Here is a 21,807-nt window from a genome sequence, read left to right on the forward strand (position 1 = left end):
GTGAGCGCAGGAAAAAAGTAGCGGCTTGTAGTCCGGAAATTACGGTAAATAAAACACTTTATGCTCTTAATTTGTTATTTATTTATATATTTTTCATGCTCAAAAAGTATCGATAAGAGTATCGTTAAAATACTGATCTATAAGCAGTATCAATAAGAGTAGTAGTACCATTAAAACCTTAACGATACCCATCGCTAGCACTGAAGGTAATGAGCAGCAGCGAGGTTGATGCTGGTGAGGCACCGACTCCTCTAGAGTCACATTTACAATTGTAAGAACTGAATATTTCAGCATGCATCCAACAACAAGTAGCATATGAGATACACACAAGAACATATATGTTCTACATAGAATATTTCTACTTAAAGACATGCATAGAATTCTCTTGTTGTGTATAAATTATTCATAGATGAATGTAGACGAGATAAGATAATACTTTGAAACGCACAACGTTGTACATCGCACCGTGGTCATCATCCCCCCACACACACACACATGGTGTAAAAAAGAAGTATGAACAACAGGAAGAAATAATTACAGGTAAGCGTAAAAAATCCAGATGAAAGGAAACATAGGCTAAAGAAAAAGCCGTGCTCAACCCAACTTTGACTGTATCCCACAATCCCTGCGCTGGGAACGCACCAGTACAGCTACAAAGCAGCTGTTAGCTCAAATGTGTCTTTAGCACAGATCAGTGGAAAACAATATTTACTTCATGTACGTTTTTCTATTTGATCACGATGGCAGGTGAGGCCGAGCCTCACTGGTATTGAGCATGAATGAAGACAGCTGTGGAGGATCAACGTGAACCTGGTGTGACGCGGATCAGAACGGGAAATATCCCTACAAAGAGAACAACAGCGGCACCAGGCCTTCAGACTTGTTGTTTTTCCATGATTCGATGAAACCCCGGGGTTCTGAAGTGACCTGGGTGAAGCTAAAGCCCTAACTAAACCTTTAGATGTTAAATAAACCTCTGCTCCTCTTCCTCATCCTGTTGGGTCTCATGCGTGAAGCTTTCAGAACACCCCGGTTCATGAAGCCCACTCATCTCCCGTTTCCCAGTTCTTCTAGAGTTTTCTTCAGATCTCTGCTGCTTGTTCCACTTAGGTGACGTTTTTCAACCCCGTCATTGAGAGGAGGCCGCGGCTGCAAAGACAGAAGAAGATTTTCTCCAAACAACAGGGTGAGGTGATCCGCAGGCTGAGCACAGCTTGAGCGTCGGTTGAACTCCGCTCCGTTTCCGACAATCTTCTTGCCTCTAAATCTTCGTTTTTGTCTCCTCCAGGCAAAACCTTCCTGCGAGCCCCTCAGATGAACATCAACATCGCCACCTGGGGCCGGCTGGTGAGGAGAGCCATCCCCACCGTCAGCACCAACTCCTTCAGCCCGCAGGGAGCAGAGACGGGACACAGCAGCCTGCCCGGTTCTCCCACGCCCTGCAGGTACGGAACCCCCACCCCGGACCGTCAGATCACCCCGACCGTCAGAACACGGCTGGGTTCTCACGTCTCTTTCATCTCCTGCAGTGACCCGCTTGTGACCAAACTGGACTTTGACAAAGAACCCACTCCAGGACCCAAACACTACCCCGCATCTGAAGTAGCTGTAGAACCACCAGCGCTGCTCAATCTGCCCGACAACAAGGATGAAGTTCGGGTGTGGTTCTGTCGAGTTCTGTCAGCCAAAGCAGAGCCCCTTTCCTCTTATGGTTCCTTTGTCACATGTTTCTCCTCTCGTCCCTCAGAACGCTCTGTCCTCGTTTGACTTCCTGAGCAAGAGGAACAGCGTTGTGATGAACCCGGACATTCTGGACCAGAACTTCCAGGATCCAGAGCTGGAGCTTCCGGTCCACAAACCCAGAGACGTAGATCCAGAGATCAGGTCTGAAGGCTTCTCTGCTGCTGCCTTTCTTGGGGGGGGGGCTGTATAATTGCAAGGGTGGGAAGGTCGTTTCCAGTTCTTTTCTCCTGAGGTCAGAGGTCATGTGGTGCAGGCTGAAGTAACAGGGGCGCGTCGTCACATTTGTCTTCTTGTCCTCTGTTTGCTGTTGTACCGCGCTGGTGGGAGAGCGTAACGGTGCGGTGGACGGCTCTGTTAAGGTGCTCTGGGTGTTTAAACCAAACCCTGTGTGTCTCTGAAGGGACGACGAGCAGTTCCAGTTCAGTCTGCAGGACTTCAGGTGTGTGGCTGTGCTCGGGCGTGGTCACTTCGGAAAGGTTTGTTCTGCTTCTTGTCATCGAACACGACGTTTAAAGCTGGAATTAGTGACAGTTTGTTTGTTTGTTGTCGTCCCTCCTCTCAGGTGCTCCTGGCTGAATATAAAAGCACCGGAGAGATGTTTGCCATCAAAGCCTTGAAGAAAGGAGACATAGTGGCTCGAGATGAGGTGGACAGGTGAGCGGGTCGATGCAGGATCCTTGACTTCCTGTCAGACCGGAAAGATTAACTGTCTCACATTCAGATTAACTTTGTTTATGTCACAAATGATTCTCCTTATGCTACAAAATTTCTGTACACTAAAGGGTCTCTATCTTGCTTTTTTAAGCCTTCCAGAGTAAACTATATCCAAAAATATGATGATAACCTTTGGCACACTAAAGAATATTTTTTTATTAATGTTAGTTATTTTTCAAAGTTCATCTTCCGACCAGGAAGTAAGACTACTCAATCTCTGAGGCTCCGCCTTTCTGGCCTTGTGGGTGTCGCCCATTTCATGACATCATCCCAGAGTCGGCCTCAGCAGTGTGTCTGAGTTTCTCCCACGAAAACAAACAACATCTGAACTTTTGCAAAGATGGATGTTCATGTAGTTCATATAAAGCGTTTAGCCAATCACCGTTAGCTCTACTAAGAAAGTGGGCGTATCTGTTAGCCTGGGGGCGGGGCTGGCAATGCAGACTCTTCCTGGAAGGGGCGGTTCCTCGTTTTGTGACATAACAATGCGAGGACCCACTCGTTTTCATGGATTGGGAGGGGCTGGTGCTCAGAGCGCAGATTTTTAGAGGAATTCTCAGAAATGTCTCAATAGATCAAAGTACCAATACCGTTTTTTTGTGAGGAATGAATATAATAAAACAATTCAAAGCTCAAAAAGTTTATTTTTAATGAAATAGACCCTTTAAAATCAGGACTTGTTTGTATTCATGTTTAAACTCTTTTTGCTCCTTCTTTCTTCTCTTCTTCTTTCTCTTTCGGCTTTTCCCATCAGGGGTCGCCACAGCGAATCATCCTTTTCCACCTCACTCTATCATGGACATCTTCTACCCTAACATTAGCCAACTTCATGTCCTCTGTTAAGACATCCATGTATCTCCTCTTTGGCCGTCCTCTTGCCCTCCTGCCAGGCAGCTCCATCTCCAACATCCTTCTACCAATATATCCACTATCCCTCCTCTGAACATGTCCAAACCATCTCAGTCTGGCTTCTCTGACTTTGTCGCTAACACAGGCAACATGAGCCGTCCCTCTGATGTACTCGTTCCTTATCCTGTCTAACCTGGTCACTCCTAAGGAGAACCTCAACATCTTCATCTCCGCTACCTCCATCTCAGCCTCTTGTCTCTGTCTCACTGCTACCGTCTCTAACCCATAGAGCAGAGCTGGTCTCACCACTGTCTTGTACACCTTTCCTTTGAGTCTTGCTGGCACTCTTCTGTCACACAACACTCCTGACACTTTCCTCCAACCGCTCCAACCTGCCTGCACTCGCCTCTTCACCTCTTTTCCACACCCCCCATCACACTGAACTGTTGACCCCAAGTACTTAAACTCCTGCACCTTCTTCACCTCAGCCCCCTGTAACCTAACGCTTCTACCTTGATCCCTCTCGTTCAGACACATGTATTCTGTCTTACTACGACTGACCTTCATGCCTCTTCTTTCCAGAGCAAACCTCCACCTCTCTAGCTGTTCCTCCACCTGCTCTCTACTCTCACTGCAAATTACAATGTCATTCGCAAACATCATTGTCCAGGGAGATTCCTGTCTTACCTCATCTGTCAGCCTGTCCATCAGCATAGCAAACAAAAAAGGACTCAAAGCTGATCCTTGGTGTAGTCCCACCTCCACCTTGAACTCCTCTGTCTGACCTACAGCACATCTCACCACCGTCATACTTCTCTCATACATGTCCTGAACTACTCTGACATACTTCTCTGCCACTCCAGACGACCTCATACAGTACCACAGCTCCTCCCTCGGCACCCTGTCATACGCCTTCTCTAAATCTACGAACACACAATGCAGCTCCTTCTGACCTTCTCTGTACTTTTCCATCAACATTCTCAAAGCAAAAATGGCATCAGTGGTGCTCTTACGGGGCATGAAACCATACTGCTGCTCACAAATCTCCACCTTCTTCCTAAGCCTGGCTTCCACTACTCTTTCCCACAGCTTCATTGTGTGGCTCATCAACTTTATTCCTCTATAGTTGCTGCAGTTCTGCGTGTCACCCTTGTTCTTAAAGATCGGGACCAGAACGCTTCTCCTCCATTCCTCAGCCATCTTCTCACTCTCTAAAATCCTATTGAACAACCTCGTTAGAAATTCCACTGCTGTCTCTCCTAGGCACTTCCATACCTCCACAGGTACGTCATCAGGACCAACGGCCTTTCCGCTCTTCATCCTTTTCAGAGCCTTCCTAACCTCATCCTTTCCAATCTCTGCTACTTCCTGCTCCACAACAACCACATCTTCCTCCCTTCTTTCCCTGTCATTTTCCACGTTCATCAGCTCCTCAAAATACTCCTTCCATCTTTTCTGTACACTCTCCTGGGTTGTTAGCACCTTTCCATCTCTGTCCTTAATCACCCTTATCTGTTGCACGTCCTTCCCATCTCTGTCTCTCTGTCTGGCTAGCCTGTACAAGTCCTTCTCTCCTTCCTTTGTGTCTAACCTGTCATATAGCTCATCGTAAGCTTTCTGTTTGGCCTTTGCCACCTCTCTCTTCACTCTACGCTGCGCTTCCTTGTACTCCTGTCTACCTTCCTCAGTCCTTTCTACATCCCACTTCTTTTTAGCCAACCTCTTCCTCTGGACGCATTCCTGTACTTCCTCATTCCACCACCAAGTCTCTTTACCGTCTTTCCTCTTTCCAGATGACACACCTAGCACCTTCCTACCTGTTTCCCTGATAATCTCTGCTGTAGTTTCCCAGTCATCTGGAAGCTCATCCTGACCACCCAGGACCTGCCTCAACTTCTGCCTAAATTCCTCACAAGTTTCTTCATTCTGTAGCTTCCACCACTTGGTCTTCTTTTCTGTTTTCCCTCTCTTCTTCTTCCTGACCTCCAGAGTCATCTTACACACCACCATGCGGTGCTGTCTGGCTACACTCTCTCCTACCACCACTTTGCAGTCAATAACCTCTCTCAAATGACCTCGTCTACATAGGATGTAGTCCACCTGAGTACTCCTACCTCCACTTCTGTATGTCACTCTATGTTCCTCTCTCTTCTGGAAGTAAGTGTTGACTACAGCCATTTCCATCCTCTTCGCAAAGTCCACCACCATCTGTCCCTCCAGATTCCTTTCCTTCACACCAAACCTGCCCATCACCTCCTCATCACCTCTATTGCCCTCACCAACATGCCCATTAAAGTCTGCTCCAATAACAACTCTCTCTCCTCTGGGAAAACTCTCTATGACCTCATCCAACTCACTCCAGAATCTCTCCTTCACTTCTAACTCACAGCCAACCTGTGGCGCATACCCACTGACTACATTCACCATCACCCCTTCGATTTCTAACTTTAAGCTCATCATCCTGTCTGAGACTCTTTTCACCTCTAGAACACTGTTTACAAACTCCCCCTTCAGAATCACTCCTACCCCGTTTCTCTTCCTATCAACACCATGATAGAACAGTTTGTATCCTCCTCCAATACTACGTGCCTTGCTGCCCTTCCACCTTGTCTCCTGCACACACAGTACATCTACCTTCCTTCTCTCCATCATGTCTGCCAGCTCTCTGCCTTTCCCTGTCATTGTGCCAACGTTAAGAGTCCCTATTCTCAAACCTATGTTCCTGCCTTTTCCCTTCTCTCTCTGGCCATGGACCCTTCTGCCTCCCCTCTTTCTTCCACCAACAGTAGTCAAATTTCCACCGACACCCTGTAGGTTAACAGCATCGGTGGCGGTCGTTGTTAACCCGGGCCTCGACCGATCCGGTATGTCTAAAGTGTTGTGGATGATTCGCATGGTTATTTTGGCAATTTTTACGCCGGATGCCCTTCCTGACGCAACCCTCTCTATTTATCCGGGCTTGGGACCGGCACAGAGGCAACTGGCTTGCAACCCCTGTGGCTAGATTAAACTCTTTTTGCTCCTGAATTGTTTTAATTCCTCTCTTAATTTATTTCATAATTTAACCCCTCTTATTGATTTGCAAAACTTTTTTAGTTATATTTATGGAATAGCTTTTAGTTTGAATTGATCCCTTGAAGACAGCTGTCCGTCTCTCCTAAAATCCATGGAAACTGGACCAAACGGTTGAAGTCCTTTGTTCTCTGATGTCTGACATCGAGCACAAACACCTGCATGACAGGTGACCAACAGTTTCAGCCCCACATTGTCCTGAGGGGGCTTCATAAACAAACAGGTGTCATTAGGGTGGTCCCACATCTCAGCTCTGCCATGTGGACCTTCAGCTGCTTTCATCAGGTTCCTCTGACGCCAGCCGTGGGGTCTCACCAGTGCAGCGTTCGAGTCCCGGTGGAGCACCACTGCTGGACCTGCAGAGACGGTTCTGAGATGGTTTCTCAGGCCAAAGCAAGGAAGATGATTCCCTGTTTGGTCTTAGGACACACATCAGCATCCTCTCGCAGTCAAACCCAGAAATAATCAATCATAAATACTTCTGAAGCTTTCCGTGTTGTTTTTTCAGCTGCTGTGACGTTTTTCAGAAATGAAAGCTAAACTTGAGCGTTTGTCCTTCCGTTGATGAGCTCCTGGTAGATCTGCTGGATTACTGCAGGGGTTCTGAAAGCCTCCTGGGGTCCCGGCTCAGACCAAACGGGTCTTGACGGCGTTTCTCTGGGAATCATTCTGGTTTCTGTCTCTGTCCTCAGCCTGATGTGCGAGAAGAGGATCTTTGAGACGGTCAACAGCGTCCGCCACCCCTTCCTGGTCAACCTGTTTGCGTGCTTCCAGACTCCGGAGCACGTGTGTTTTGTGATGGAGTACGCGGCGGGAGGCGACCTGATGATGCACATTCACGCCGACGTGTTCTCAGAGCCGCGGGCTGTGTGAGTGGCCGCTCCGCCCCGCTCCTCCTCCTGGCGTGGCGTTGACAGTAAAGTGCATGAAAAGGTAGCCAGGCGAACGCTGGTCTGTCGAACTGACGCCTTCATCTGATCTCTGCAGGTTTTACGCTGCCTGCGTCGTGTTGGGGTTACAGTTCCTGCATGACCACAAGATCGTCTACAGGTAAAGTTTTAGCGTCGCTTTTGTGTGATGTGCCGCTTCGTTTGTGACGTTGACCTTGTAACTTTGCTCAGAGACCTGAAGCTGGACAACCTGCTCCTGGACACGGAGGGTTATGTGAAGATAGCAGACTTTGGGCTTTGTAAAGAAGGTGAGATGAGAATCTGTTCTAAAATGTAAAAGTTATGAGATGAAGTGTTATTTTAAACATGTTCTTTCTCTGTGAACTGTTTGCGTTTGGAGCTCAGACTGAAGAGCAACCAGTCGTCCATCACAGCAGTTGAAGCAGCCGTTAGCGTTCTAGCTGCTAAGTGCTAGCAGAGCGTGGCAGCAGAAGGCGCCACGTTCTGCGGGCACCGCCTCGCATCAGGTGGAGCGGCGGCTGGCGGTTCAATCAGACTGAAAAATGCTCTAAAAATATCGAATGGCGTGTATTTCTTTAACCTTCCTTAAAGGTCGTAAACGCTTTACAGCCACATAAACACACCGCTAGGCTCCGCTGCCGAATTCGGACGCCAACCTGAAACCACCAGGAGCAATGTGGGAGTCAGTGTCTTGCTCAAGGACACTTCAACACATGGGCGTGCAGAGCGGGAACCAAACCTGTGATGTTACGATCAGAGGTGGACCGCTGCACCCCAGCCGTCCCATAAATGAAATCCCGGCTGTATCAGAGCATCAGCTGAGTGCCGCTCACTGATTGGCTGAAGAGTTTTCACTTTGCTACCTGACACACGCAAACTGAAGGGGCAGCGGCCGACCAGGTGTTCAATGATCAGACATGGATGGACCCCGCAGAGGTGTGACCTGTCCCAGGTGAAAGTCCTGCAGTTCCAGCGGCTCCTGGTCGGGAGGCGCGGTCCACATTCCTGGCGATTTGGGTTTTTCCATTCATGCTTCATGTCCGAGTGAGCCTTTGGGGGGGGGGGCAGAGTTTCCCTGTGGATCAGAACCCTACTTCCTGTTCGGACCCAGAGCGTTCTGACGCGTCGGTCCTTCTTTTCTGAACGTCTCTGCTTCCTCTAGGAATGGGCTACAGGGACCGGACCAGCACCTTCTGTGGGACCCCTGAGTTTCTGGCCCCCGAGGTGTTGACAGAGACGTCGTACACGCGCGCCGTGGACTGGTGGGGGCTCGGCGTCCTGATCTTTGAAATGCTGGTTGGAGAGGTGAGCCGTGTGTCCTCAGGCCGCTCAAAGAGTCAACTCTTCATCACCAATCCCTCATTTGCTTTCAGTCTCCCTTCCCTGGTGATGATGAGGAGGAGGTGTTTGACAGCATCGTCAACGATGAAGTGCGCTACCCACGGTTTCTGTCCACAGAGGCCATCTCCATCATGAGGAGGGTACGCGGTCAGCATGAGGGAGGAGGGGGGTCACGGCTGAGCGTGTGCTGCACGCGCTCAGTCCACCGTCACGCACCAGAAATACTTGCTTACGAACGCAAAACAGACAAACGCGCTAAATCTGAACTCAACCCAACCTTCCATGCTGGGAGTCAAGCAGGAAGGCATTGGATTCAAACCTGCAACCTCCCAGTCAGGGTGCAGAAGTTACCACCTCTGCTAGAAAAACAGAGGAATTACTACAAAGTGTGTTAAAAGCTGGCTGAGGATCAAACAACACGTGTGTTTTTAGAGGAGCAACGCGTGTGTGGCATTCAGACAGGGAGGCCGATTGTGCAGGTTTGGTCTGTAATGTTCAAAGAAAGGACACAGTTCCAGAATCTGCATCGTGGATCAGAGCATTCAGTGGGAGAATCTGGGACTAAAATGGTTCTTCATCGTCCCGGGTTAAACTATATCCATAAAGATTTTCATATATGACCTTTGGAACACTAAAGAACCATTTTTAATAATGTTTTATTCCTGAGTTAATTTTCCTACCAGGAAGTAATACGACTCGATCCCTGAGGCTCCGCCTCTCTCTCTTTGTGTGTGCCGCCCATTTTATGACATCATCAACAGTGTGTCTGTGTTTCTCCCACGAAAAAAAACTTTTCCAAAGATGGATGTTCATATTGTTTATACATAAAAAAAGCGTTTAGCCGATCACCGCTAGCTCCTCTGAGAAAGTGGGCGTGTGCGTTAGCCTGGAGGCGGGGCTGGAAGCCCAGACTTTTCCTGGAAGGGGTGGATCTCAATTAGTGATGTCACAATATGAGAACCTGCTCCTTTGCATGGATTGGGCGGGGCTTTTTTAGGGAAATACTCAGATCAAAATACCACTTTGGAGTTGATTATAGTGAGGAATTAACATTCTAAAACACTTCAAAACTTAAAAAGTTGATTGTTGTATGATATCGGCCCTTTAAGTTTAACCTTTTGAACTCTCAGCTTCTGAGGAGGAGTCCAGAACGGCGTCTGGGAGCAGGAGAGAAGGATGCAGAGGAGGTGAAGAAACATCCCTTCTTCAGGGTGAGCTTGAGTCTAGTCCGTCTTGGTTTTAATCTGATTGATCCTCAAACTGAAACAGAAAGCTGAACTTCCCCTGCTCCCCGTACAGAACATGGACTGGGGCGGGCTGTTGGCCAAGAAGGTGAAGCCGCCGTTCGTGCCGACCATCCAGGACGCCAACGACGTCAGCAACTTTGATGAAGAGTTCACCTCAGAAGCTCCCATCCTGACCCCCCCCAGGGAGCCCCGGATGCTGAACTCGGAGGAGCAGGGCCTGTTTTCGGACTTCGACTACATTGCTGACTGGTGCTGATTTCACCCCAACGTACTGTGAAGAGCGCAGCCTTCTTCCGGAGCGCCTCCTCTTTCCTGCCGACATGGAGAAAGGAACCGTGTGCCATTACAGGAGTCCAGGAGAGGCCTGCAGAGGACAGCGGGCGTTTTAACCCACACGAAGAGCTGTTTTCTCTTTTAAAGAACAAATGAATGACAGTGACAGACTGACGGCGGCGGCGGCGTCCGCTGTCTGACCACTGAGAATGTTTTTACCCTGGAACGCTGAGGAGACGCTTCCACCACAACCACGTCTGTAGCCGTGTTCGTACCGGTTGTCCTGTGCCGACTGTTGCTCTGCAGACGACTTGGCCTCATCTGGGTTGAACAGAAGTCTCCCATCAGTCACTTACAGCAACCTTGACTACTACTTCTTCTTCTTGACTTGAAAACCAAGCGAGCCTGAACGCCACACTTCCCTCCTGGTTGTTGGAGTTCAGGTCGGTTAACCCATCAGGCCAGCCGGCTCTGCATCCCACGACTTCCTGCAGAAAGCAGAAACTTTTCAGTTCAAATGCCTTTGGCGCCCTCTAGTGGCTCCGCGTGTTTTCATTACCTCGACACAGTTAGCGGGCGGGACTGGACCCGGTCCAGCTGCCAAAACCAAAATGAGCTCAAGGGGAAGCGGCTCCATGAAGCCAGTGCAGACCGCTGCCGTGTTTCCATGGAGACCGTTTTAACGTGGCGTTGTTGAGAACAGCAGTCTTTCAACGTGACTCTGACCTGTTGACATGAATCACTTCGGGGAGGGGGGGGGGATATGTTATATACATACTGTATGTACACAGTTGAGCTGAAAGCACTAATTTTATCTGTAGTTAAAGTTTAGCAGTTCCTTCATGAGAATAGATTGTACAGTTGTTTTCTGTCTGAACGGTACACCCATCAGTCCCACCTGCTGCCGTTCGTCTCCTCTCACTGTTTGTTACCTATCATGAATGCACAAATTAAACCTTTGGAATAGTGGCTCTGCTTTCAGCCATGATCTGTAAACTCCTGAGGTCTGAAACATCGGCATCACCTCCTGCTGCTCTGCACTAAAACTCTCAAACCTTCTGTTTCAAATCATGATGCAAACCGATTTTATGTAACCCTTGTGCTATCCTGGGCACTTTAACATTGGGAGTTGGGTCATCTAGACCCACTAGACAGTGCTCTGAACCTTTTTTCTTCAATGATTTGTGATCCTCACTGGTGTCCATGGATTAAATGAAATCTTTCCACCTTTATCCACCTTTGTCATGGTAGGGAGAACACGTCAATGCAAGGCTGGGGTCATCTAAGATAGCACAAGGGTTAAGGGGTGTATGATTAATCCATTTTTGTGCCTACGACCCAATCAGATCCATCTGTCTGAGGCAAATCGATAATCAGGTTGACTTATTCCATTAGGAAATCCTTTCAAACTGAGAAATTGATCATCTGTAATGGAAGATACCATCTAGATTGAGGTGGGGTAGGTTTATGTTATTCTAAGATAAAAAACGACCAATCACAGCAGACAACACTCATGTGATGTCATTAACACGGATCAGTCCATCATTCCAGTCCAATGTGTGGAAAGACTTTGAATAAAGTCATGTGACCATCCAGTGTCTAGAATGTTCCCTTTGGATTCTCTGGATGTGGAAAAACAACAGTGGACTGAACTTTAGGAAACTAAAATTTGAATGGATTTAACATTCATTCTAGTTGATTTGTTTGTTTGTTTGGACACAGATTTCATTTCCACTTGATGATCTGGAAGAAATCCAATAATCTGGAAAACTTCACTGTTCAGTAGCAGGAATTTCTGTCTGAGTCTCACTGCTGGAAGTTTGGATGAAGATGATCTGGATCCACTTTAGGTCAGAGGATCAGAACGATCAACATAAAACCATGGTACCCGTAGAGTCAAACATCGACTGTTTTGTCTGCTAAACCACTGAATGCTTTTGAGGAAATTCCACCAGAAGTCACAGGTTCAAGGAGAAAGAACAGGTCCATGTTTATGTGCAACATTTGAAATGTTGATCCATGTCATGAAAACCTAAATCTTATTGTGGAACAGAAGGAATTGGTTAAATTTAAAAAATCTGATGGATTTTTGCAGAAATAAGAAATTTCAGATGAGATCAACAGAGATGCAGGAGACTCCAGGGGGTCCGGAAGAGACTCCAGGGGTCCACAGGAGTTTCTAGGGGTCCACAGGAGACTCCAGGGGTCCACAGGAGACTCCAGGGGTCCACAGGAGGCTCCAGGGGTCCACAGGAGACTCCAGGGGTCTGGAAGAGACTCCAGAGGTCTTCAGGCGTGCATAAGGAGTCCACCGCTCTGAACGGCTCAGGCCTTCCCAGAGGGTTTGGTGGAATGAGGCTCCAAATAACTGAAGGTAGGAAATATCTTTGGCAAAAGCTTTTGATATTTTTCAATAAAACGTAAGCAGAAACTTCTTAAAATTTACACAAAATGTAAGAATTCCAGTTTTATCAAAAGATTTTACATTTTGAACCTCTGGTTATACACAGGAATCTGAAAGTGTGAGTTACGTCTTTGGGGTAAAGAATCCATCAGTGAGAAACGTAATGCTGAAGACAAAGTTGCTCACAAATTTGTCAACATTTTACCGTCCTTCAGAAACATTTCAGCAGAATATTTGCAGAACTTTACAAGATGAAGATTTTTTTATTTTTTATAAAGAACCGTTTATTGTTATTCAAACCACGAGATGATTCATGAAAATCGTCATCTTAAATTACTAATTCAAACAAAATAGAAGCTGCTTCTTTTCTACAAAAACAGTCTTAGGGGTCGAGTCTGACACCAGCCTAAAACTGCGAGCATGGCCCCCCCCCTCCGGGACATTTACACATGGTACAGTCTGTACACACAACTGAAATACTAAACAACAGTCTGGAATGTGTGTCCACTTTATTCTGTCGAGGGATCCTTCCTGGCTGAAAAATCCTCCCACCTTCACAAATTCAAAAGCAGAACCAGAGACGGAGGAAGAGGTTGGAGGTTGGTCTTCCTCACAGCTGGGGAAGCTTGTCGACGGGGGTGTCAAACTTGAAGTCGGGAGGGAAAAGTTCAGCAGCGCGGGGGTAGATGAGCCTGTAGGACTGCCTGATGGTGACGTCCGCCACTCCAGCAATGTCTCCAATTTCTGTAGAACACAAGAACCCGGTCTGTAAACTATCCAGAACATCTGCTCCAACAGGAGAGGATGGACCCAAACGGTCCCCAGCCTCATGTTGCGTTTAGGTGCAGACGGACCTTCTCACCGGTCTCTAACATTGGTAACATTGACATTTGGGTCATTTCTGTCGTGTGGTCTCACCTTTCTGAGTCTTCTTCTCTGCAGACGCCTGAGACGCCATGTAGATGGCTGCTGCCGCCACGGAGATGGGGCTTCGACCCGGAACCAAGTCCAGCTCCACGGCCTTCCTCGCAATAAAGGTGGCCGCCATTTGAACCTGCTTGGGCAGGCCCAGGTTGGAGCAGAACCGGGACATGAAGTCCCCCGTGGTGATGAGGTCCACGCTGGTCTCCAGAGCCTTCAGGATCAGCTTGAAGCACCGACCAATCTCTTTCTTGGAGATTCTGGAGACGGCACAGATCTCTGCAGAGAAACGCTGCCGTTAGCTTGGACGTGTTGAAGAAATCTAGGGATGGCCAACATTTGCAGTTCAACGGTATCGGTCTGATATTAAAAAATCTACCGATATTTTTCTGACTGTTTTCAGGCAAATGTTCTTTTTGATAGAGATATGTGTTCTTAATAGATAGACCTAGTTGAGGGGGAGTTTATGGTTACAGTTATGTCCAATATTCAATAAATGCTCTGAATGCTGTCAAATATATTTACATGACGGTTTTAAAGTGAACCATGTTCCTATGAGATTCTGTGCTGTATGTTAAAAAAGTCAAAGTGATTGTCCAGCAACCTCTGCGTTGTTGTAGACACTTGAGTATCTGCAGACATCACCCATCAGCTGCAGGGGGAATATCTGTTGTCGGTATCGGATTATTATTATTATAAACTGGCTGACCTTTGAAGGTTCTGGGGACTCCTTCCTGTCTGCAGGCGATGTAAAGGCAGGCGGATGCGATGGCGTCGTTGGCTCGGCCCTTCAGGCTCTTCTGCTCATAAACTTGCTTGAATAAGTTGTTGGTTCTGTCCTGCAGAGCAAAGACGTTTGTGAAGCTCAGACTGGAAGTGTCATGGAGGCATGAGCAGTCAGGACCCATGCAGAATGTTTCAGGCCTCTGAAGAGGCCTCCTTCTTCCTAGGACCTGAACCTCAATGGTGTTCAGCTTACATGAAAACCTTTATCGTTGACCTGCTCTTAGGCTTCATGCGGTTTTTAGACATGAAGGAATATGAAATCTAACACGGCGTCAGCAGCAAAGAGGAGGGACAGGAACCGAAGTACGACCGCGCTCAGAGGGCGGGACTTAAACGGTCAGCTGATGTGCTCAGATGTTCCACTCACTACGATGTTCCGGGGCAGGTTGATGCGGTCGGCCATGGTGCTGATCTCTTTGAAGGCGTGGAGCATGGCCCGGTCCGAGCTGCTCATGGTCCGCCGGTTCTGATACTTGGAGTTCCCAAATTCATCAAAGCTTGCAGACCCGGTTCCCTGGAGAGAAGAACCCAGAACCCACATGTGGATGAGCCGTGTTTCACAAGAAAGTAACTTTACTGCAACATGAAAACCAGCAGCAACATGAAAAGCAGAAAACCATCAACTTCATGGTGAACGCACAGATGAAAGACATTCACCCACAAGAGGGGATACGTGCCATCCAACCCTCCCTCCCTCCCTCCATCCATCCCTACATCATCCAACCATCCACCCATCCATCCATCCATCCCTACATCATCCAACCATCCATCCATCCATCCCTCCCTCCATCCATCCATCCATCTATCCATCCATCCACCCACCCCTCCATCCATCCATCCATCCATCCATCATCCAACCATCCATCCATCTATCCATCCATCCATCCATCCATCCATCCATCCCTACATCATCCAACCATCCACCCCTCCATCCATCCATCCATCCATCCATCATCCAACCATCCATCCATCTATCCATCCATCCATCCATCCATCCATCCATCCCTACATCATCCAACCATCCACCCCTCCATCCATCCATCCATCCATCCATCTATCCATCCATCCATCTATCCATCCATCCATCCATCCATCCAACCATCCATCCATCTATCCATCCATCCACCCCTCCATCCATCCATCCATCCATCCATCTATCCATCCATCCACCCCTCCATCCATCCATCCAACCATCCATCCATCCATCCATCCATCCATCCAACCATCCATCCATCTATCCATCCATCCACCCCTACATCCATCCATCCATCCATCCATCCATCCATCCAACCATCCAACCATCCATCCATCTATCCATCCATCCACCCCTCCATCCATCCATCCCTCCATCCATCTATCCATCCATCCACCCCTCCATCCATCCATCTATCCATCCATCCAACCATCCACCCCTCCATCCATCACCTGAACCACAGCTGTCACTCTACCACTAGGGGTGCAATGGATCACAAAAGTCGTGCGAGGTGCACACGAGGAGGTGGGGGGGTTATCTGCAGTAGACATGTGTGCTGAACCGTGGCTAGAGATCCGTAGGAATCATCCGTGATCTGTTGGACCCCTATCTACAGCTAACCACAGGTCTGCTGTCCCACCTTGCCGATCATGGTAGTTAGATCTCCTCCGTTGAGCAGAGGGTTCTGGGCGTCTCCCACTCTGGATGGATCTTTCTGAGCTTTCTCGTTGGAGAAGGTTCTCCACTCTGAACCCACATCAATGACCCGGTCACCTAAGGACAGAAGGCGTGAAGAACCAGAACCGTGATGTTAGAAAGGCTGAGTGGAAACTTTGATTACACGCTGAATTACTTGTAATTGATTTGAGCAACAATCTCGTTTTTCTGTTTAAACCGTACTTTGACGGTTCTGGTGGATATTTGTTGATGTGCTTTTGGTTCTTCTTTGACGTTTCTGAGGGATAAATTGTGCTACACTGATCTGTGCACACACTGCAGACGTACTGCTTTGTACTGTTGTGTGTAAATGATGCAGATTCATCATCAACATTAAAATAAGACAATCAGATAAAGAAAATGAAAACTGTGGTCGTTCCAGATCAAAGTCCTGGAGCTTTGATCTTTCTTTGGAGGAAAAATGGCTGAAAATAGATCCGTGATGAGAATAAAATGGACTTCCTTTACAGGTGACATAATTACCATAATTTCCGGACTATAGAGCGCACCTGATTATAAGCCACACCCATTACATTTTTAAAGGATAAACCATTTTGTACATACATAAGCCGCACCTGTCTAAGCCGCCCGCATGTGCCCACATTGAACCATGTGTTGTAGAATGGATGTGTACGTGCTGAAACCGCTCGCCGGCGTGTGTGAGAAAGAGGGGGGAGCTCGTGCAGCGGGATAGGAAGAGGGAGCATTCTCATTCACTCACGCTCCTTCCCCCTACACACCCAGTGTGCTGACACAAACACATACTCATTCTACAACACCTATGTAGTTAGTTCATTAGGTAGATTTAGTTGTTACTGTTATTTGTTAAAGAATAATGCGTTGTAATTATTACTTATACCGGTATTTATTTGGAAACCGCGACACCGTGACTTCTCCTGCTTCTTCATCACCGCGGTGATCAAAAATCCCACACCGTCACAGCTCTATTCCAAACAGTGCCTGTGACACGGCAGTAACACGGCAGCAATACGGTAGTAACAGCACTAACAGGGCTGGTTAAAAAAAACATCGTGGTAGAAGTCACTGAGAGCAGCAGTAACTTATTGGCGCTCGCCTCTGCGCAGCACGAACTTCCTGTGCACTGAAACCATGGAAGTCTTCCTCCTCAGTGTCGGATTGGAAAAGCGTCAGATATTCTTCACCACACACGCTCTGTGTCTCTCCTTCGTTGTCGCTGTCAGTGTCACTCTCATCCTGAGGTAAATTCTCTCCTGAGTCTGCACTGTCCTCTCTGTCACGCAGCAGACCGGCTTTTCCAAACCCGTTGGTGATGGTGGATTTTTTCACACTGCTGTTAACCATTGCTTTTAACTTGAAAGCTGCCTCATATGCATTTCTTCTTGCATTTTCCATGATGAGGGTCTGTTCGTGCTATTCATTCAGAAAGCGGGAATTTACATTAAACTTGTGTCTTCCTCGACACATATACCTTATCCCCCGTCTCACTCTTTCCTTTTCTGCTCGAGCGCCCCTAGCAGCCGTTAGAAAAAATGCATAAATCAGCCGCATCATTGAATAAACCGCAGGGTTGAAAGCGTGTGACAAAAGTGGCGGTTTATAATCCGGAAATTACGGTAGCAGGGAAAAAAAAGCTTTTAGGTTTGTTCAAAGCGCATGTGAAGGTCTGACTGTGGAGGCCAGGTCACACAGAACTCTTTACAGCTTCAGCATCAAGACAAACCTCTCCAGCTATGGACCCATTTTACCTCCAACAAATGTAGGCCAAGTACAGGTTTATCATTGAAGTACTCACCTACAACAAGCCCACACTCGGGGCAAATCATGTCCCCAGCGCGGTAGTCCTCCACCAGGATGGCATCAGGATGGTTGGGACATGTCACTCTGGGTAAACTGAGAGCATCTCCGCTGCACAAGCAAAACACAAATGATAACAAAAATGTTAAAAAGGAGCACAAAAACAACAAATAAATGACGAACAAAGAAAATCCCTTAAAGTCGATGTTCCGCTACATTCTCCAAGGAAGAAGCCAGACACCTTGATAGGATTAACAAATATTTATTAAGTCTACAAACAGCCTATGTTTCCAGTATTTATCAGTCGCCTGGTTCTGTAGTTGCTTGTGTCATCTACCCACCAAAACAAAACGCGTTGAATTATGGGAAATACCCATTTCACGATCGCTTCAACTTTCCTAGCATAAAGAAATATTAACGAGTTTAAGTCCCGGTAAATGTGCGGACGTGCGCGTTTCCACGGAGTTTCAGGCTGATCCAGAACTCCTTCAGGCCAACGTTCAGATGTCAGAGAAACGACAAAACCGGGAGTTCTAACGGGCAGCCTCTTCCGTGAAGCTGCCCGCGAGCTAGCTGGCTGTCACGGACGGAGTACAAAAGACTGAACATTCCCGAGAAGAAAAATGGAGCCCGACACTTTCTACCGCCAGAGTCCCACGGTCAATCACAAGACGCGGTGGTTTTTTACCACGAGACACTTTGAGTCACATTAACAAAGAAAACCGGGCTTTGAACGGTTAGCAGCCATTGCAACTCACCGACTTGTCGAAGCCATCTTCCTCCGCTCTCTTCTCCCGGACGGATGCAGCACTTGTACTTATAGACTATTCTGATCACGTGACCAACTACGGGAAGTCAAGAAGGCCAAATAAGTTTAAAAATAAATAAATAAATAAAGTCAAAAATATTGTGTCACCTTTGGTGAAAAAAATAAACCTGTCCCTTTCTTTTACATTTCAGACCCAAAGCGAATAAATCATCAGACTACATTGCCTGCAATGTTGTTGCCGTTTACACATTTGACAGGTCTACTAGAAAGTTGAAGTTGGGTGATCTTCTTAGTCTTCATTCGTGTGTTCATGATGAATACACACGTTGTGTGTTGTTGTGTTTCAGCTTTTCAGGTTTATGTTGACCCCACAGAGACCTTCAGACACCTGATCGACCATGAGGGGCAGGCTTTGGCCCCTCGCGGGCCAAAGGGTTGATGTGTAAATGAGCTTAGTTAAGGTCGGGGTAAACTAGTCATGGTTAAATTTGGGTTGGGGAACTGTTCAAACCTGAGTGTGTGCTTCAGTGTCTTTTTTTCTCTTTACATTGTTTTTTTTCTTAAGCTTCTTTCATTTATTTTTAAGCTAGCATTACTAAAACATTTAACCAATAAAAACAAGTTAAAGACCCACTTTAATGGAAATCACGTTTTTGGTGTTTTTAATATGTTCTAATGGCATTTTTCTCATGATATGATATGATGACATATATAGAAAATTAATCTTAAAACTGCATTTCTGCCCCAAAAAATGTTTTTTTTAATGCATTACTGTTCACAACACATAGAACAAGTATGTATGACAAGAACAATAGTCATAAAAACGGGACTGCCAGGGGATGGCATATATTACAATAGAAATATTGTAAAACACATCACAATACATTGAATATGTTCAAAGACAGAGAATTTTCATAAATACGTATTCCCTTTTTTGTTTGTGCTATTAGAAATAGTACATAAATACGATTCTAATTCTTTAATAAATACAGGGGGGAAAAGTTGTGAAATTTTGATTTGTTGATGTCTAACTTACTTTATATTATGATTGGATTAATTTTCAATTTTATGTTTGATTTTATGTTCTTTTTATGTAGGCCAAATATGATTCATTCAAATTTCATCTGAAATTGTGAGTCAAATTTGTGATTTATAAAACAAGTACATTCTTTCCAAAACTTTTTTGTAATATTACAGTTCCAAAATAGGTGGCTGATTGTTTCTGGGTGTTCTTAACAAAGAGTACAGTTAGGATTTGAAAAAGCTTGTAGCAGTGACGTAGAACTTGCAACGGCAAACCAGAAGCTACCTGCTCCATTCTGATCATCACCTGCAGACAAATAGATCCATGAACATCTTTGTTTTCCTGGTGTCAGATAAATGCATCTAGACATTAAAGAAAAACACAATTAGAAAAAACAGACCACAACAATAATCAAGTTTGTCATCCACGAGGGAGAAAAGCAAATGTGGCAGAAAATGTCCACCACATTTCTCTTCTCAAATGACTGCTTCTCCCCGTGCTCCTTTTATTAAGAATTCAAGTAGGAGGTAACAATTTCCAGACAAATAGAAAAGTTCATTAGGGGGTGTCGTATAATGACCCATTTGGGTGGATTCTAAGTTCAAACAGTATTCTTTATCAGCTCAGGACAGTGTGTCGTTAAAGCCCCTCATCCTAGCTGGGGATGAGAAACAGATGAACAAACACAGAACTGTTTTCTAAAAAGGTAAAAAGGTAGCTCTGAGTTAACATTTAAACATACATTTAACCAAATACACTTAAACAATGATAATAATAAAACAATTTCGTTCACACCTGGTCTGAGCTGGAATCTGGATCTAAACTGTACGGATGGATAGGTACGATATTTCTGCCATTTTAGTTGCACTGATAATAGATGTGTACATCCATATGTGGTCTTATCACCCTCTCACGGTGGAAAAATTATTATCTGAGCTTCTTCATCCACTAAATCATCTTCAAATGGACACGCCATGCTGCTTCACCTCTCTGAAAACAAACTAACCTTCAACTAAACCTGCTCCAGACCAGGTTATGTTCAGAGCATGAGTTTCTATGAACTAAGCATACCCTGAAACATACCACTGTTTTTGGAACCGAAAGCTGAGGTTATCCACTTCCTTAGCCTCAAACTTACTGTGGTAACTAGCATAACCTGCTTTCTGGAATACCCCCCTGGTTTTCCTCCTTCAGAGCAGCCTAAAGCAAAAGGTCAGCATTACTTGAACACCGCCATGTGCAACAGCAGATGGAGCTATAACCGAAAGAAACTTATTTGGCTATCCAGTTTCCCAAGCTCACTGTTTTCAGAAGAAGACTGTGTTCTCCTTTTAACGGACAGAGCTGCTCGCCGCCATCATTTAGCAGTCAATTGAATTTAAAGGCTCACCGCTGATGTCAGCTTGGATCAGTGACACGACAGCGAGTCACAGTCTATTGTCACACACGGCATCAGCAGAGCTGAGCAGCCATTTATGACTCGATTTGTTTTGATGGATTCAAAAGACATGCATTCTAGGAATTCTGAGTCAGTCAAAAAGTCAAAAGAGTTCCTGCCGCATCTGTGCTTGTCTCAGAAACAAGTCATGACATGATGGCGAGCATGTGCAACAGGCAGACTTAAGGAAAACAATTTTTTCTTCAGGTTTTCTTATCTTCCTTCAGAAATATGAATCATTTCCTGAAGGCAGCATGCCACCTAAACTCAAATATTAACATTTTTGCAGTTCCTGATGTTTTAATTAAGCAAACCTCATGCAGCTACTGCATTCCTTCAGCCTACCACAAGACCACACATGCAGCCCTTCAGCGCAGAGCCGATGCGAGCTGAAAGCAGAGGTCTGTGCTGGGTAATTTACAACAGCGTCTCATGGGATAACTCGGTAAACTGGTTGCCAGGACCATTTCAGCAGCTTTCATTTAAAGGCCAACCCAGACAGGAAAACCACAGTGATTAACCATTAAACCACATACCTCACATGCACCTCTTCTTCTTCAACCACTAGCATGCCATTGCACCACACAAAAAAGCTAAAAACCACTTAATAATGAATCAAAACATCTCCATTACATTCGTTTCTGTCTAAGATTAACTATTTGGCACAAATGAGACGGTCCGTTTTCATGTGGAGTTTTTAGTTCAATACGTTCTTGCCTGAAAGCACGTTTTGGAGGATAACATAGAAGAAGATGACACCCAGCCGTGAGTAAACATTCTTGTGTCTCACTCACACAATGTAGTTTCTGCAATGCAGATGAAACTAGAGAGAAAAAAATGAATAATCTG

The 21,807-nt window shown here is 46.2% G+C and overlaps 2 protein-coding genes across 5 annotated transcripts in view; one reads left to right on the forward strand and one right to left on the reverse strand.

Moving 5' to 3' along the window:
- The window catches only part of pkn2a (protein kinase N2a), a 50,186-nt gene extending 39,067 nt beyond the window's left edge, over positions 1–11,119 (forward strand). For all 4 annotated transcript variants that reach the window (XM_004078725.5, XM_020710772.3, XM_078934308.1 and 1 more), the window contains exons 11-23: positions 1,111–1,186; positions 1,289–1,445; positions 1,530–1,659; positions 1,748–1,884; positions 2,144–2,219; positions 2,306–2,397; positions 7,071–7,247; positions 7,366–7,428; positions 7,500–7,576; positions 8,452–8,594; positions 8,663–8,770; positions 9,761–9,841; positions 9,930–11,119. In XM_004078725.5, the coding sequence (XP_004078773.1) occupies positions 1,111–1,186; positions 1,289–1,445; positions 1,530–1,659; positions 1,748–1,884; positions 2,144–2,219; positions 2,306–2,397; positions 7,071–7,247; positions 7,366–7,428; positions 7,500–7,576; positions 8,452–8,594; positions 8,663–8,770; positions 9,761–9,841; positions 9,930–10,133 (1,521 nt within the window). In that variant the 3' untranslated portion in view covers positions 10,134–11,119. The remainder of the gene's footprint in view (positions 1–1,110; positions 1,187–1,288; positions 1,446–1,529; positions 1,660–1,747; positions 1,885–2,143; positions 2,220–2,305; positions 2,398–7,070; positions 7,248–7,365; positions 7,429–7,499; positions 7,577–8,451; positions 8,595–8,662; positions 8,771–9,760; positions 9,842–9,929) is intronic.
- Positions 11,120–12,812: 1,693 nt separating this feature from the next.
- Positions 12,813–18,572, reverse strand: gtf2b (general transcription factor IIB). Its single transcript, XM_004078643.5, has 7 exons — positions 18,486–18,572; positions 17,726–17,838; positions 15,875–16,008; positions 14,629–14,775; positions 14,185–14,314; positions 13,473–13,754; positions 12,813–13,298 (listed from the first exon to the last, which is right to left on the reverse strand). Exons 1-7 carry the CDS (start codon positions 18,500–18,502, stop codon positions 13,165–13,167), a joined length of 957 nt encoding a protein of 318 aa, XP_004078691.1. The 5' UTR covers positions 18,503–18,572; the 3' UTR covers positions 12,813–13,164.
- Between the last annotated feature and the right edge of the window lie 3,235 nt (positions 18,573–21,807).

This window comes from Oryzias latipes, chromosome 17 (genome assembly GCF_053564925.1).
Source record: "Oryzias latipes strain Hd-rR chromosome 17, Olatipes_Hd-rR_3.1".
Taxonomy (NCBI): Eukaryota; Metazoa; Chordata; class Actinopteri; order Beloniformes; family Adrianichthyidae; genus Oryzias; species Oryzias latipes.